This window comes from Semicossyphus pulcher, unplaced genomic scaffold (genome assembly GCF_022749685.1).
Source record: "Semicossyphus pulcher isolate SPU_LCO1_2020_fin unplaced genomic scaffold, fSemPul1.0.p SCAF_9, whole genome shotgun sequence".
Lineage (NCBI taxonomy): Eukaryota > Metazoa > Chordata > Actinopteri > Labriformes > Labridae > Semicossyphus > Semicossyphus pulcher.
Window position 1 is genome coordinate 18,485,468 of NW_027211770.1, and position 17,068 is coordinate 18,502,535.

General features: G+C 45.6%; 1 protein-coding gene and 1 non-coding gene across 2 annotated transcripts; one reads left to right on the plus strand and one right to left on the minus strand.

The window, feature by feature from the left end:
- The first annotated feature begins 5,720 nt into the window (after positions 1 to 5,720).
- On the plus strand, positions 5,721 to 16,993 carry invs (inversin). The gene is made up of 16 exons (XM_069656512.1): positions 5,721 to 5,753; positions 7,168 to 7,341; positions 7,924 to 8,091; positions 8,219 to 8,399; positions 9,043 to 9,152; positions 9,467 to 9,638; positions 10,331 to 10,486; positions 10,570 to 10,691; positions 11,033 to 11,140; positions 11,229 to 11,335; positions 11,407 to 11,616; positions 12,363 to 12,559; positions 12,655 to 13,210; positions 13,777 to 13,928; positions 16,327 to 16,413; positions 16,490 to 16,993. Exons 2-16 carry the CDS (start codon positions 7,237 to 7,239, stop codon positions 16,603 to 16,605), a joined length of 2,547 nt encoding a protein of 848 aa, XP_069512613.1. The 5' UTR covers positions 5,721 to 5,753; positions 7,168 to 7,236; the 3' UTR covers positions 16,606 to 16,993.
- On the minus strand, positions 16,074 to 16,146 carry trnat-ugu (transfer RNA threonine (anticodon UGU)). Its single transcript has one exon. It is a non-coding gene; the product is annotated as a tRNA-Thr (tRNA).
- Positions 16,994 to 17,068: the final 75 nt, after the last annotated feature.

The following is a 17,068-nucleotide window of genomic DNA, read 5'->3' on the forward strand; positions in this document are numbered from 1 at the left end:
ACTTATTGTGGATGGTTAAGTTTTTGTACATAAAAAATGCACCAAATCAAAAAACACACACGGTGTGTATCATGGTTGATGATAAGTAAAGTGAAATGATTGATGATGAGGAAGTGAAGCAGAGTTTAATGATAGTAGTCATTCCTTTATGTGATCTTAATTACATGTATGTGTCATGTATGTGTGATGTCACTGGAGAGGCAACATGTCTTTTCTCTGTTTGATCAATAAAGTTTCGATCCAGAAATGTCCAGATCCAGAAAGGAGTCTTTGAATTGACTTCATCTGCAGTCCAAAATTTCAATTAGCAGCCATATAAAGCAAAGAAAAACAATTATTGACATTTTAAGAGCCTCCAGCAGCAAGTATTGCCTCTTGTCTGATGAGGACTATTGATTTAATGATCATTTTTTCTTGATTGAACTTAGGCCCACCATAACCATTCAATGCAGTTCGCTGTGTTTTATTGGCAAGAATGTAGCAAAGAAAATATTTCGCAAGTGCCTTTTGTCACGTCACAAGAAAGTTAAGTTGTAAGTAGTTATTTGATTCCCATAACTATATAATATGATTCACCTTGTATAGCACAGTATTCTATCACACTTCATGCAGCACACACCCTCCCTGCTCCCTAATTTCATCTGTCCATCCTCTCCTTATTTCACCCTCTCCTCCCTCTCCTCTTTTCTCCATCGTTTTCCATTTCGAATTGCTGCCATTGATTTTTATGTTTGTTTTTCCAGCTGATTATGTCCCTGTACTCTGATTCGCCGGTGGGCACATTGCTCTCTGCACTTTAATTGGATGTTTAATTAGATCACAGTTTTAGTCCAATTAGACTCAGAGGTGTTGGGGAAAAGAGGATACGGAGGGGAGAAGAGGAAAAAGTCCCCGAGCTGGTCTCTGTCTCCCTTCCCCCTTCTCATCCTCTCTTCTCCGATTCTCTTTTTCCTCATCTTGTCTTTTTCTGTCAGCCTCGCCTTGTCTCTCCCCTCTTGTCCCTCCTGAGGGCGGCTCATTAGTGATATAATGGGATGACACTAAACACACAGCTCCCCTAACTCTCAGAGTGGCTCAAGAAGGGCCTGAACCACACACACACACACACACACACATTTTTAGGCAAGTCTTTACAACATCTTGCACCCTTCCTCTCAGTTGATACTGAAGCCATAAAGGGCTACGCTAAAGTATTATTAGTTCCTCTGATGAAACCAGCACCGTCTGACAGTCTGACAGTCACAGCAGCATCGACCGGCCCGCACACACACACACACACACACACACAAACATTAACGACGTGCTGGGCAGAACCCTATCGACTCAGTGGAGTGCTCCGGTATGATATCACTACACCTAATGAGACGAAGATAAGCCTCATTACCAGCAGCGCTAGCTCACACGCCACTCAAATGCAGCACTATTCTGCCCCTGTGTTAGCCCCCCTCTGAGGTGTCGCCCTCTTCCGCCTTTTGTTGTCACTGTCCCCACACGGAGCTCTGACTCTGAGCATAAACAACATTCTGCCCCAGTGGGCAAAGACACATGGGCAAATGTAAACACACACAAACACACACCAACATGTATGCCAATATGCACACACCTATGCTCAGGTGTAAGTCCTTAGAGAACTTAAGTCAATCTCTGAGTCCCTGAAGCAGTCACACACACATCACCTCCCCTTCTGACTCCCTCCTACCCTCCACCCGCAGGAGAAAGATAGAGAGCCAGCCTCCACTAACTCTCTCATACACACACTTACACATGCAACACTTCATATCTGCTGCAGTGGTTTGTGCGCACCCTCTCTATATGTGTATAAATGTATGTGTGTGCATGTATAGAAAGTGCGTGTGAACGACAGGCAGCAGGCAGGGGTGTTTTAGCCATGGGCGTCGCTACCTGGCCCCCGTAGCTGTGAGATTGACAGCTGTGGTCCCGCCTAATTGCATTACTCTCCCAGGTGATTGGCTCACACCCTGGGGGCTCATTTGTCGGGATGCATTGTGGTAATGATGTAAATTAGCAGATCTATGTGTCACTCAGCCTTCTCCCCCCCTGCTGATTGGCCCCGCTGTGCCCCGGGGCTCGGCCCCCAGTTGAGGAAGCCAGCTCATTGGTCCTTGGGGAACCAGGAAGTCCCCCAGAAATAGGGCTTTACAGATTGGGCATCCCTGTGGGCTCATATTATCCCTCCTCCTACCTCTTTACCTGTCAGTCAAAACCCAGGGACTGATCCCTGCGGCCTCTATCTCCTATATGAGACTTAGATACACGCATACACATAGACACACAACATGTAGATGGTAAAGGCACCTGTAATCGCCCCATGTCGCCACACTCTGTTATAACTTTATAAAAAGTGTCTTTGTGTGTGTGTGTGTGTGTGTGTGTGTGTGTGTGTGTGTGTTTCTGTGTGTGCACTTGTCTAGAATTGAAATAAAGGCCACAGGCTCAGGCTCTGTTCCCCACTGCTTACCCAGCATGCCTTAGTTATGTCCTCCGTCGAAAGCAGACACCTTCACAGTGACAGACAGCTAGAGACATACAGACAAACACACTCTACACAAATATACACACACAAACACACTTTGACTCCCCAGTTTCTTTGCCTGTCTGTCTCAACAGCATCAATTGAAGTATTAGTTACAGTATGAGTCTGGTGTGTGTGTCTGTGCGTGCGTGTGTGTGTGGCAGGAGGCAGCAGTGTGTACGAGCCCCGCTCTCCTGTAGTGTTGCTGAAAGGTTCTGTTGGAGTGTCTGGATTCTTTGTTACACTCGCTGCGGTTATATGAGGCCGAATATGAATAAAGACAAAATAATGTCAGCATCAGCATGAATCAATACTTATACAGATGCACACTCACCTGGTCTGGACCTCAGCCCGTGATCAATAGTTGACTCTGAGTTATTGTCTTCATATTAACAAGTGGAGCGCTCCCTGAGGAACACGTATGAATGGCTAAATGAGACCACTCCAAACCTCTCAACAGGACCTAGTGTTGTTTTTACACCCTCCTTTGTTTGGTTCAGACACTGCATCGCAAAAAGCTTTTTAGCCAAATTTGGATGCACTGTAGGTGTTTCCAAAACACTCGGGTCCTCATGAAACTCTAATTGCCTGCTCTTGGCGGTATGAATGTCCCTCACAAAGATTCAGATATCGACTCGTGTCCCTCATGTCAGTGTTCGGCCAAATTCAGCTTTTTTTGTCTGCTTCTAAGATTATGAATAAATCAATTCATATTTTATTGTGGCACCTTGGGGCTTTGATATCGACTCCAAACATGCAAATAAGTCAACAAGAGTAAAGGAAAAGTTTGAAGCACGGTTGTTGTCTGTGTAAGAAGATGTTACTCTCTCTTAAAGTGCAGCTTTGGCATCTCTGCATATGTTAGATATTAGTATCAGCAGTCTGTGCGTCAGTATGTGCGCATGCACGTGCATTTCTGACTGAGTAATCATTGTAAATTAGCATTGTTTGTGGTTGATTTTGGTAAAACCCCTGTAAAAACTCTCTCTCACGGAAAATCACTTCCCATGACATGGCACATGGGCCAAAAACACACACGCATACACACCGACGTGCGCACACACCTTAAAGTGCCGCACGTAACATCTCTCCCTCCCATCCTCTTTAAGCGCTCATAGACCCACTCTGCAATAAATGTATTAACTAACCTGTATTAAGTCTCCGACAGTACTTGGCAGAGCGTGAGAAAGCAGCGAGCATGATGGGTAATTGCCATGCTGCACGCAGTGTCTACAGGAGCACTCTTTATGAGGTGATGGTGGTGGTGGGGGGTTGATGGAGGACACCGTAGTATTCCCTCTCCCCTTCAGATCATTCATTCTTATGAGTTTAAAAGTTCTCATGACTGTGACAGCTGTAATCAGCCCGTCAAGACGTTACCAATAATATATATTTATACAAGCTGCATTATATAAAAGTCTTTTATGTAGTGACTTCCTTAAGTCGTGAATCAGATCTGCTCATGTGATCGTTAATGAAAATGTCTTGGAGAAGTTTCAGATTGTGGCATGACTTTGTGCCTCCAGCATTTATGTGTTTAGGGGCAATAATTGATTTCTGTGTTGTGCCCCGCAGGGCTTGTTCCACATCTCTAAAACCCCTACACACACACATGCACCCAGGCTCACGCACGCACACACACACACGCACACACAGCGAGGCATGCTGCAGTATTAATGAGACATGAATAAGACATGAAGAGAGACCCCCCTCTTACACCGCTCACACAGGGTCTCCCTCCTCCCCAGCTGCTTCCTGTCTGCAGATTACCCAGCTTTCACTGGGCTCTGGTTAAGTGGGGCCAGGAAGAGATTTAGCCCCCGCAGCAGGGGCAAAAACACATACACACGCACACACCAGCGCACGCGTACACACACTCCTTACTGTGAGCAGATATCTGTGTTATTGTGAGGTCTGCTAACAGAGCTTCAGGTGTTTGTCATCGGCCTGGAATATGATCCATGTTTAAGGATAATGATTTTATGTCGTGGGCTCTTACCCATTCTTTTATGCTACAGAAGCTAAAGCTATATAGTAAATCATACATATTTAGCTCTTTTGAATGATCTCTGTCGATGTGACAGTTGGTGAAATGGTTTTGAAGGTCCCAGATGAGCCAATTCATCCGTTGAAGCTATTTAAACGTGGCATATACTGTGTGCGTCAGTACCACTGCGTCCAGTTGTGGGGTGGGCTTGGAGCTAAATAAAGGTAAAGGAAACCGTCTAGACTCAGCTGAATGTCACTGTATGAAACACTTGATAAGTTCGCTGAGTGTATGTTGCTGCAGGTTGTGACCTTCTCTCTGTTTGTGTTGCAGGCCTCAGCGACGTCTAGCCCGGGACCTGCCTCTCTGGGCTCGCAGGTTCATGCCGCAGCTGTCAACGGAGATAGGAGCGCCCTCCTCAAACTCATCACAGGTTAGTAGCACACAGGCCTTTTAGCATATTAAAGGTTTATGCGCTACATCAGCTCTATTGCTGTATCGCACGCCTTTAAACCACTATGCCGTCAAGATACCCCAAACACACAGATCCCATTAATATGTAGCAATGTGTTGCTTTATTGATTTTTTATAAGGAGAATGTCTTCGCGTTTTCCCCCATTGGTAGAAAGGTCAGAGTGCAGGGTCACCTGCAGCAGCTGGATGGAATTCGGGGTTTTGCACACTACAGCAGGGCAGGCGCTTTTCAGCAGTATTGATGCTGCAACCTCTGTCACTCCGACAGAGAATCAGATCTTATCTGGACATTTATTTCTATTGTAAAATCTTGAATATGCAGAAGAGTCTTGCTCAGGCATAGTATAAAAATGTTGTGCAGCAAATGATTGATCTCTTTCTGTTTGCAGGGAGGCCACAAGGTCCTCCATGTTATCAGATTTTCCTTGTGATTTCTCGTTAAACCAGAGAAGTGGAATTTATAACATATTCCATCACAAGCCACATAATTGACTCTGTTTAAATGTTAGTGACCCAAATCTCAGCCTCGACTCAACCCTCTGTATTAAACCTTCAACTGTGCTTGTTTTTATGTTTGTGTGTGTGTATGCAGCAGATCCCTCTCTGCGTGACCGTGAGGACCAGTTCGGCCGGACCCCTCTGATGTACTGCGTGCTGGCTGACCGCCTGGACTGTGCAGAAATTCTGTTGAAGGCCGGAGCCTCGGTCAACAAAACAGACCACAGCCAGCGTACCGCTCTGCACCTTGCTGCTCATAAGGTGTGGACACAAGCAGGTGTTATAATAATCATAATAGTAAATAGGTTTTGTTTGTATAGAACTTTCAAATTCTTTAAAAACTCAATGATAAAATACCCTGTCATGTATGAATAGAACTGGAAGACATATGGAATAAAAGATGAACAACTTAAGATAGTTAAGAAACCATACATAAGAAATACAAAGAAGCCATTCAGAAAAAAAAGGTCTTTAAAAATGAAATAAAAGATAAAGCCGGAGTCCCTCAGGCTGGTTGTCCAAAAGCACAATATCCAGAAAGTTCATAGTTCACAAGAAAGATAAGAGTATAGATTTTAAAGTGTTGAACAAGAATTTGTGTGATCTCACATATTTATTTTGCAAAGACAGAAAGTTTGAGTCCCTAAGCTCCAGTGGGAAGCCAGTGCCCCCTAGTGGCTGTAATCATGGCCTTAGGGCTCAGTGGGGTTTGGCCACCCTGCCACACAGATGTGGTAGCTGTGAGTTATGCTCACACGCTCTGTAATAAAGATTGATTCTGCATATAAAAGTCCTGATCAAATATCGGCTGTTGGAACTGATGACAGAAGAGCAGCTTTATGTTATTTTTGCTTCCGACTAGACCCAGAAACAGTCAGAGGAGACGATGGTGATAAAAAGGTCTCCTGACTGGGTGGTGTGTTTTCTCTGGAGGGGTGTAAGAGGGGATCAGTGTGAATAATATCTCTTTAGAAATCAGTTATTTATTGTTGCCTTCTTTTATCTGATTGTACTGATACAGAATCATATCATTGAAGGAGGAGGGGAGTAATGGGTTATTGGGGTCTGTCTCATAGATGGTGTGCGCGTGTGTGTGTGTGTGTGTGTTGGGGGGTGCTAGTGATGGGAAGCCCTGTCTCTTTGACATCTGATCAATAAACGGCTGAGACAGGCAGAGAGGCCAGGGATTACCGATCTAATTGGACTGAGAATAGGGAGGACGTGAACACACACACACACTCTCTCGAACACACACACTCACAGTCTAGATGCATGCTCACACACAAGATAGATCTGTCAGACTGTGGCTTTGTGGTCACAGGATGGCAAATATACAAAACGCACTCACACATGTGCATGGTAACTCTGCCGTATAGCGACAGATGTTGCATAAAGCATCACCCAGCGGCCCGGTGGTTTTAGGCCAAACTTGCGGACGATGATGATGATGATGATGATGTGACAGGCCACAGAGCTGCTGTTTACAGTTTAGTGGCTCATCACAGACGCCAGGAGGAGGGAACAAAGATGGATGACCTGCGTATTGAACCAGACAAAGATGAAACCCTGGGAAGTCTATGTGTGTGTGTGTGTCAGTGCTGTTTTTCTTGATTAGTATTGAGGAGAATTTGTGATTTCTGAGCTCTCATTTATGTGTGTGCATTTTGTTTGGCAGGGGAATGTGCGCTTCCTGAAGCTGCTGCTCTCCAAGCGTGCTAACTGGCTGCAGAAAGATCTCGAGGAGATGACGCCCCTCCACCTGGCCACTCGACACCCCTCGCCGAAAGCCCTCGCCCTCCTGCTCAAACACATCGGACCCGGAGAGGTCGACACGCAAGACAAGAACAAGGTACCACAGTGCAGAAACACACAAATAAAATTGTTTGTCTTCCCAAATTGTGCACAGTTTGTGCTCAGTCAGAAACCAGCCGCCAGTCTGCGATAACCAATAACCTGCAGAAAGATAGCTGACCAACTGAAGTCTGTTACTTAGAAGCAGCAGTAATATGAGGTCAGACACACATAAACATAAAAAGGCACACACACAACAGTGAGCCGTTTAACAATATGTGGCTTTGTCCTGTGTTCTGCTGATAAGACCACAAACACACAGTCTCCTCTGTCTGTTGGAGCTGACGTATATCTGACATCAGTTAGTTTTGTAATAATCCAATATGCATCATCGTGTCAGATGACAGTGGTTTCCGCAAATCTCAGAATAGCTCAACGCCCGTTATGGAGGCAGAATCTGGGCTACAATCTCAGCGGGATACTGAGCTTTGTGGAGCATGTTGCCCTCATATTTACTGACATATGAGGAGGAACTTTTTGAAGATGAAAACTCACACCTGGTGTTACAGGTGGCTTTTCTATTCTAAACTCCATTCTTAACTTATGTCTGTTCATTTTCTGTCTCTCTTACTCTCTGCAGCAAACTGCTCTTCACTGGTCAGCGTTTTATAACCGACCCGAACACGTTCGCCTCCTGATCAAGCACGACTCCAACATAGGCATCCCAGACAGCGAGGGCAAGATCCCTCTGCACTGGGCAGCTCACAGTCAGGAGCCCAGCGCTACACAGACTGTCCGCTGTATACTGGTACACACTACTGTGCACACAAACACACACATGCGCGCTCCCAGGTGATCAGCATCATACTCTATCCTCACACATCAATCTACATGTCTTTTTCCTTTTTGTGGTTTTCTTGTGTTTGTGTGAGAAGGAGGCGGCTCCCACAGAATCCCTGCTGAACTGGCAGGACTATGAGGGGCGGACCCCCCTGCACTTTGCCGTTGCTGATGGTAACGAGGCAGTGGTGGAAGTGCTGACGTCTTATGAGGGCTGTAACGTGACAGCTTATGATAACCTCTTCAGAACACCGCTGCACTGGGCGGCTCTGCTCGGTGGGTGAACACACATCCTGTATGTGACCTAATGGGCCTGAATGACAGCTGAACAGAAATGAATGTTTTCAGGCAATGTGGAAATTCTGACCGCTTTGTTCCAAAAACAAAACTGTAATTCGATTTTTTTTAATGCAATGGTTTGATACAATTAGTTATCGTAAGACAACGTTTTATTTATTTGCTGTCATGCTAGCGGCTTATATCTCTACATGTCTGTTCACCATATGTAAACAACCTTCAGAAGAACTGCCATGAAATTTTTCATAGACTGTTAGCTAGCCGACACGCTAAACTAAGACGTTAAATGTTATACCGGCTTAACATTAGCATTGTCATTGGGAGCATGTTAGCATGCTATCATTAGCATTTAGCTCAGCCCAAAGCTGTTTTATTACACTTTTATTGGGTTTTATTGGGTTTACATATCTTACTACTTGTTTTTATGGCATCACACAAAGACAAACCGTAATTGCGTAAGTAGCTGATTTAGATTGACAGACTGTAGAGTTTTATTGCTTCACCGTTTACAATTTTCTAAACTAAAGTTTCCTTTGTACAACAGTATAATAGAGCAAATGTCCAAGCTAATAAAGTTGTTATTATCTGCCGCCCCTCACATGCCACTAACTAACGTTTTCAGGCCATGCCAGAATCGTCCACCTGCTGTTGGAGAGAAACATATCAGGCACCATCCCCTCAGACAGCCAGGGAGCGACTCCTCTGCACTACGGTGCTCAGAGCAACAATGCTGTGAGTCATTTGCACTCATACCAAGGCTGCTGCGTGGACATTTATTGAAATGTACCTGTATTATTCTTCTTATAATTTGTATTCTGCTCTTTGCAGTTTAACTCAGAGTGGTTTAAAAAAAGATTATCAGTGCTTTTGTTTTATTGGTGTGTTGCAAATATGATGGCTGGAGTTTCCTCTCTTTATGACCTTATGTAAGAAGTGTATCATCCAATTCTTCGCTATTCTCATAAGATCAAATAAATTGTCTTTCTGTGTGTGTGTATGTGTGTGTGTGTGTGTGTGTGTGTGTATGTGTGTGTGTGTGTCTTTAGGAGACAGTGGGTGTGTTTCTGTCCCACCCGTCAGTGAAGGATGAACCAGATCTTGAAGGGAGGACGGCCTTCATGTGGGCGGCCGGGAAGGGCAGCGATGATGTCCTCCGCACCATGCTGGACCTCACCCCTCACATTGACATCAACATGGCCGACAAGTACGGAGGCACTGGTGAGCAGCTGAGAAACAGGAGGAAGAAAATCTTTGACCCGCCCTCTCCCTCATCTCTCTGTCTCTTTCAGTTTGTTTTGTGTCCTGTTGCCTTTTTGAGGCTAGCCGTGATGATGTCACAGGGGTTTCCCCCTAAGGTGCTAGAGCGAGGGAGAGAGGGAAATGATACTGTCAGCAAAATTAGTGTGAGCTCGCTGAATATTCACCCACCACTGCCAGTACTGTCCTCTGATACACACACACACACACACACATATGCAGACACACATGACTCGCTGCCACGCTCTGACCCCCGGCGTACAATCTCCATGGCGATAGACCCTCTGCTCAGCCAGGCGGTCATTGTTTATGCATGCATAACATGCCACGGTTGAGTCATGCTAATGAGTCGGTGTGAGAGGCAGTGGAGCTGACTGGTGCCCCGATCACTTCCATGCACTTGACTTTAGTCTGGACTGTCTGGAGACTGGACAGAGGGGGGGAGGGGGCTTAAGTGTTTTGCTCCTCATTAAATTTCTCTATTTAACCCCCCGATTGACCAGGCTTTAGCCACAGCCCATAGAGACAAGAGGATGAATGAACAAAGGAGATGGCAGATGAGGGATGAGGAGCTGACCTGAGGGTTTTATTGACCAGTTACATTCAGGAAATAGTGTCCTAATCTCAGGGTGTGTGTGTGTGTGTTCACACAGCGCTCCATGCGGCCTCTCTCTCAGGCCATGTGAGCACAGTGAAGCTGCTGTTGGAGAGGGGAGCGATGGTTGACTCTCTGGATGTGATGAAACACACGCCGCTGTTTCGCGCCTGTGAGATGGGTCACAGAGATGTTATACTTACACTCATCAAAGGTGGGTGTAAATTGTACATAGGCGCAAATATAACATATTATGCTTGTCAGTTAAATGTCTCAACTTAAATGTAACAAATAAAGGTTCTGCACGTGTGGACCTGGTGGATGTGGATGGCCACACGGCTCTGCACTGGGCAGCTCTGGGTGGGAACGCTGAAGTCTGTCAGATACTGATGGAGAATGGGATTAGTCCCAATGTACAGGTATGGATACACAGAGACTTAAACAAAATGGTTCAGGATCTTTAAATCACTGATAATATGTTTGCTTTGGCTAAACTTTCAAATTCAGTTTAGTCACAATTGATGTAATTTAAGCATCCAGTTGTTGCACTTCTACTTCTGTTTACTCCAATAAATGATGGCAATAACTACAACTACATACTGCATTTATATATTTTAAACAGACACTCACTTTTCCCTCCACTGGGTTGTGGATTTTCCCATTAATTACAACAAGTTTTAACAGCTGAAGCAGCATGTCCTGATCTATTCTTTCAAATGTCCTGCATCTGACTTTTGAATTGTTGACTCCTCCTCAACAGGACCAGGCTGGACGGACTCCATTGCAGTGTGCTGCCTATGGCGGCTACATCACCTGCATGGCTGTTCTCATGGAGAACAATGCTGATTCAAACATTCAGGACAAAGAGGTAAAACGAACAACTCGTACGTCTACAAATGTGTCTATGTAATCTGGGTGCTATAGATGTATCGGTCGCTCTTTTTATGTGTGCACAGGGGCGGACTGCTCTCCACTGGTCCTGTAATAATGGCTACCTGGACGCTGTGAAACTGCTTCTGGGCTACAATGCCTTCCCTAACCACATGGAGCACACTGAGGAGAGGTGAGGACATGCGAGGCAGAGGTAAAGAAGTGGGAAAACTGATGTATAAATGACACGTGGATTTTGTGCAGGTACACCCCTCTGGATTACGCTCTGTTGGGCGGACACAGCGAGGTGACTCAGTTCATGCTGGAGCACGGTGCTTTATCTATAGCGGCCATCCAGGACATCGCTGCTGCCTCCATCCAGGCCGTGTACAAGGGCTACACCGTCCGCAAGGCGTTCAGGGAGAGAAAGCAGCTCCTCATGAGGCACGAGCAGTTGCGCAAGGATGCAGCCAAGTGAGACATGAGCACACACGCATATACATACGTACATATTTTTGTGTGTAGACCTTTAGAGACACATTGAATTTGTTGTAAGACTCACATAAAATCTCTGTCACACAACAACACACACTGTCATCAACTCCCGCTTCTGTCTTCATGATCTGTCTCTGTCAGCCGTATAGGAACAGTCGCACTCTCACCAAATCCGTCTTTCCCTCTGTCATCTCTGCACACACATACATCTTCTCCCCGTCTCTCTCCTCCGGCTCGCTCTCCTTTTGTCATTTGCTCGCCAGTCTCAACTTTAGTCTGTCCTACAAAATGCTTTCTGAGAGGCAAATTCTTTTAAAGAGGGCACAGTGACTCCAACTTTCTTGGTATTTCAAGCAGGTAGTTTTATTGAGATCTAATACAAAGTACCGACAGTATTCATCCGGCCTTCTTTTCAGATGTTTTTCTTGATAGGTTGCCAAGTTGCCAAATGAATAAAACTTTCTTTTGCTCCCCAATAAAAGATCTTTTTTAGCGCACACATGGTAACTGGAATTTGCCTTGTTAATCGATTTTAGTTTTATTTTGTGTGGAAGCCTGATGATAAAACAGTACAGCTAGAGTATATGAAATGTTAAATATTCTCCTTGTTGATCCTTAAGTGATCACAATTTTTTGATTTATTTGATTAAAAACTATAAAACAGGCCATAAGTCTTTCCGCTTGCTTCTTGCTTATTTGTGTGGCATACTTTTTGTTGTTTTCAGGAAACGAGAGGAAGAGCAGCGGAGGAGAGAAGCCGTACAGCAGGTGTCTGCGGCCTCTCCAGAGAAACGGCGGGTCCCTTTGGTGAAAACGGAGCAGGAGAGGCTGTCCTTAGTGAACGTTATGGAGGACTTATCCATGAATGAGTCAGTGGTGGACACAAAGAAATCAACTAAGACCAAAGAGGAGAGACATAAAGGTGCTAATGTGCAGAAATGTCATCAATTTCCTATCTTAATTTTTGATTGTCTGATTGATTATTTCCTTTTCTTTTCTCTTCGTTTCTCCGTCCAGTCCACAAAAGCAGATCCTCAAGAAGAAGTAAAGCAGCTGAACCGCCTGCGGCTCCTGATGCTTCGAGCTGCCACTCTGAAGTCACCAGTGACACTGTTCCCGGTGCTCGCGAGACCACCAGGCTGAAGGAACTTCTCTCTCCCGTCGGCTGCATCCAGCCACCCACCCTCCGACCCAGACCGCCCTCCATGCCCAAAGCCCGGGAACGTCCCTCCTTGAACACATGCATTCCTTCCACAAGTGTCCCCCTGTCGCATCAAACTGACACTATTACAAGAGAAAGCGTCCCTCTGAAAAAGAGGGAGACTGACGTCCACACCTCTCTGCAAAAGCACAGAAACCACAAGGAGCAGACTTCAGACAAGGCCGCCCCCAAGGACAGAACTCACGGTCCCTCATTAAGAAGCAGTTCATCTTTAGACCACAAAAGCTCTTCCAGGAATACCCACTCAGCCTCACATGCACCTATCTCAACACGCACGCACAGGGAACATAACAAAGAGCAGCGCAGGACCAGGAACAAAGCCGCGTGCACCATCCAGCGAGCCTGGCGAAGGTGAGTTTACGTGTGTTTCACCTGGAGGGGTGTTGAGTAGCTTATCGGGCTGTGGGAAAATTGGCACTGCCATGTGGCGCCCACATGTGCCCTCATGCCGATCCATTCTCATCTCTGCCGTAACTCCCCCCCTCCCCGTGTTTGGTCTGGATGCCATCAACACTTTAGCAGTTGGGGGGGTTGAGCGTGGGAGATGGGTGAGACAAGGAGGCAGGGGACAGACGGGCTATAATCTTGAGCTTTCATACTGGTTTAACAAGAGGCGAAAAGTTCAGACGTGCTGCTCTAATAGCTACCAGCAGCCTCCTCTTGCTGTTCTCTGCGTCGTACACACTCTGTGTTTCTCTTAGAGGCTGCCAGTCCGCCACAGGACGCCTTCTGGTTCCATTCAGCTTCACAATTATATTCTGTATGTGCTGCCTATAAACTGCCGTGAATAAACTCTGTTTACTCTGTTTATGCTTCGTGAGTATTGGTGTGAGGACTTGCCAGCTTTTAGGCCTTTGAACGCTGTCTGAGATATTTTTATTGAACGCTAATGTGCTTGCATGGATGTGTGTCTGTAGGTTCCAGGCACGCAGGCGGAGAGAGGTAAAGAGTCATGTGGAGGCGGAGTCAATTGTTTTAAGCCACGCCCACAACAGGAAGAAGATGGAAGTACGACATCAAGCCACCAAAGTCTCAACGAGTAAGAGCTCAGTGCTCCAAAGTATCTATGGTGAGATCACTACTTTCTTTGCAGGTTATTAATATATATAAAGAAGAAAACACGGGTAGTTGAACATACATTGGAAAACTCCACACCTCTTTCTCCGTACCCACCACTTATTAACCATTGGTCTTATACTACAAGACTAACACAAAAAGAGGATACAAATAGTCTATATCTGGATATGGGCTGGGGCTGCACGGTGGTGCAGTGGTTAGCACTGTTGCCTCACAGCTAGAAGACATGCTCGTTAGGTTCACTGGTAACTCTAAATTGCCCGTGCGTGTGAGCGTGAATGGTTGCGTGTTTCTATGTGTCAGCCCTGTGATTCCCGCCTCTCGCCCAATGACAGCTGGAATTGGCTCCAGCCCCCCCACGACCCTGAACAGGATAAGAAGGATATGGACAAAAACTCCATAATTACAACAAAAATCTATTTATTATCTGTGTAGCCACATCATAAAAAAGAGTTTAACCCTCTGTGCAGTAGAGCTCTATTGTTGCCCTGAAGACAAGCTGTTAGACATGATCTTTTACTACAATACACACAGACAGTAGTTCAGTGTGAGTCAATCCCACATACACCATCCTGCTGACACGTTAAATGCTTGTCCACCAAATTTGAAGCTGAAAGAAGTCCCAATGAAACAGATTCATCTCCTTCGTGGGAGCTGAGCGCCACAGAAGGTTTTGTTTTCATTCAATCTGTTGATATAAAAAAAAGAAAGATAATCACCAGATTCTTTCTTCAATGGAAGATAAAGTGGGACTCGCTTGTGTCCTAATATGGAGCACCCCTCTGATATCAGTGTAATTAAAAATATATACATGTAATTATTGCATTTATTATGATTAATCGAGGAAGCTGTAAATGAGGATGGTTGTCATACCACTGTAAGTAACTCCAGGAACAGGAACCCGTCCGTTTAAATGTCTTGGTGACGCTTCAGTCCACATACCAGGACAGTATCAGCCTGGATGGGTGTGTGGAACCTCTGGCGGGGTTTCGCCCCACAGACAGGCCTGACCTTCATCACACATCACCAGGTGATGATGGGAGAGCAGGCAGAAACCTTGCTGCGCCAAAACATACAAGCATGCACGCCATCTCCGCTCACAGAGAGACAGATAGATAGATAGCCCCCTCCGAACTCCTCGCTCCAACTCAACCCCACCTTCTGACGTGGTTGTCCCCTCCCCCTTCTCACCTCACCTCCCTCCTTCTCTCTTTCTCTCCTTCTCGCTCTCTGACAGTCCTGGCACTGTGAAAAGTTCAGAGCTGTCGGGGGGAATGTCAGACGACTGCGTAGAGCAATCTGCTAAACACACACACACACACACACACACACACACACTCAACATACAAACCCCGACGTGGTGGCACACACATTCATGAGACTCATTCTCGTACTTTTTTTTCGGAGACAACTCTGGGCCGGGTCACACTGCTCCGTTCATCATAATCCATGTCATAGTGTGCCTTTTAATTATTCTGCCTCAAATATCTGAAGCAACACTTTTATAGACACATTCATTTTGGCATTCTACAAAACAAGGTACATAAAGGTCACAAGGTCACAAACACGATGAGTGCAAGATGATTGTAGGGTTAAAAAAAAAAACATACTTATGCATTGCGCTGAAAACATCAGAAACACATTACACTGTATTTACTTAAAGTTACATAGAGCTGCGACACTTGTCCATGTTTGAGGCTCAAGAAACCATTTGATACGATCAACTTCAAACATGTTGGGAGACGCTATGATTGCACTGCAGCGGCATTCAATAGTTATTTTTTTAAAGATTATTTTTGGGGCTTTTGCCTTTATTTATAGGACCGCTGAAGAGAGACAGGAAATGTTGGGAGTGGAGAGTGCAGGATAGCATGTTACCGGCAGACAGGGGGTCGAGCCTGCGATCAGTGCATCGGGGAATCTCGGGGACCTCTCTACCAACTGAGCTAAACCAGCACCCCAGCACTAAATAGTTCTTTCCTCTTTGTGAAACAGTATTCAATGTGTAACCACATCCCCTGAGACACCAGTCAGTGACTTAAATGACTGGTGAGAAGTTCCCTTAATATATTGAACTTTTCTAAATGATTCAGCTTCTTGTTTGTGGCCACAAATGATTAAAAAACATCAAATTTTAAGGCTCCAGTGAGGATTGAACTCACGACCCCTGGTTTACAAGACCAGTGCTCTAACCACTGAGCTATGAAGCCTTTGTTAAATACATATATGACAAGTCTGTGTTATAAAGATCAAACAATCATGGGTGTGGAGCCTGACTAGATCAACCAGTTACTGCAGCATCCTGAGCTTTGTTATGCAGCTGGTTTAAGCCGTTCATGCAAATCTGAATGATGATATCATCAATCTCGATTCTTCTTCTCGTCCTTCAGGCGGCTCTATGGCCAGACGAGGGCGTTCACTTCGGGGGTCTCAGTCTCAGCTGCTCCTGGACATGCCTTTACGCACACAGAGCCAGTGTAAGTGCGACACAAACACTTTATTTTTAATACAGTGAAAGTCTCTAAAAGGTCATCCCATGTGCTTATTTTACAGTGAGCGGTATCGACTGCGTGCACCTGACCGACGCCCTGAACCAAGCCAAGCAGTACTCCTACCACCTGAGACCACATAGCGCCGGACAGGGGACCAGAGGCCGCGGGAAGCATTGAAGCCACACACACACACACACACACACACACACACACCTCTCATGCTCTTTGATGTTTTCTCAGCTGGCTGGCGGCCTCACCTCTATAGAATTACTACACACATTGTTCGCTGAATGTGCCGAGCTTTCTAAAATTAAGCCATATGACATCAGAGCCATGACCTCACAGGGTGGGGTTAAGTCTACAGAAACGGTGTGTGTAAAAGATAACCTTTCATCCATTGTGGAAGGAACACATACACACGCCATCGCGCTCGTTCTCCGTCGTTCTCGCACACACACTGAGATAACCTTTCCTCCTGTTGTGGAGAATGAGGCGGTCTATCAACAGCCGGTCATACAGACAGCCCACCTGCAGCCACACACACACACACACACACACACACAGTTACACAATCTGGTATGGGCTATAAGTGCTTTCCATCTCCAGAGAAACAGTTTCTTCTGAACTATGCAGTTTCTAT

What these genes read in the sequence shown, in the direction of transcription:
- invs (XM_069656512.1), top strand. Translation starts at nt 7,237, where the DNA reads ATGACGCCCCTCCACCTGGCCACTCGACACCCCTCGCCGAAAGCCCTC. An exon ending in TATACTTACACTCATCAAAG is followed by an intron (nt 10,487 to 10,569) that starts GTGGGTGTAAAT and finishes TAACAAATAAAG; the next exon opens with GTTCTGCACGTGTGGACCTG. An exon ending in AGTGCTCCAAAGTATCTATG is followed by an intron (nt 13,929 to 16,326) that starts GTGAGATCACTA and finishes CTCGTCCTTCAG; the next exon opens with GCGGCTCTATGGCCAGACGA.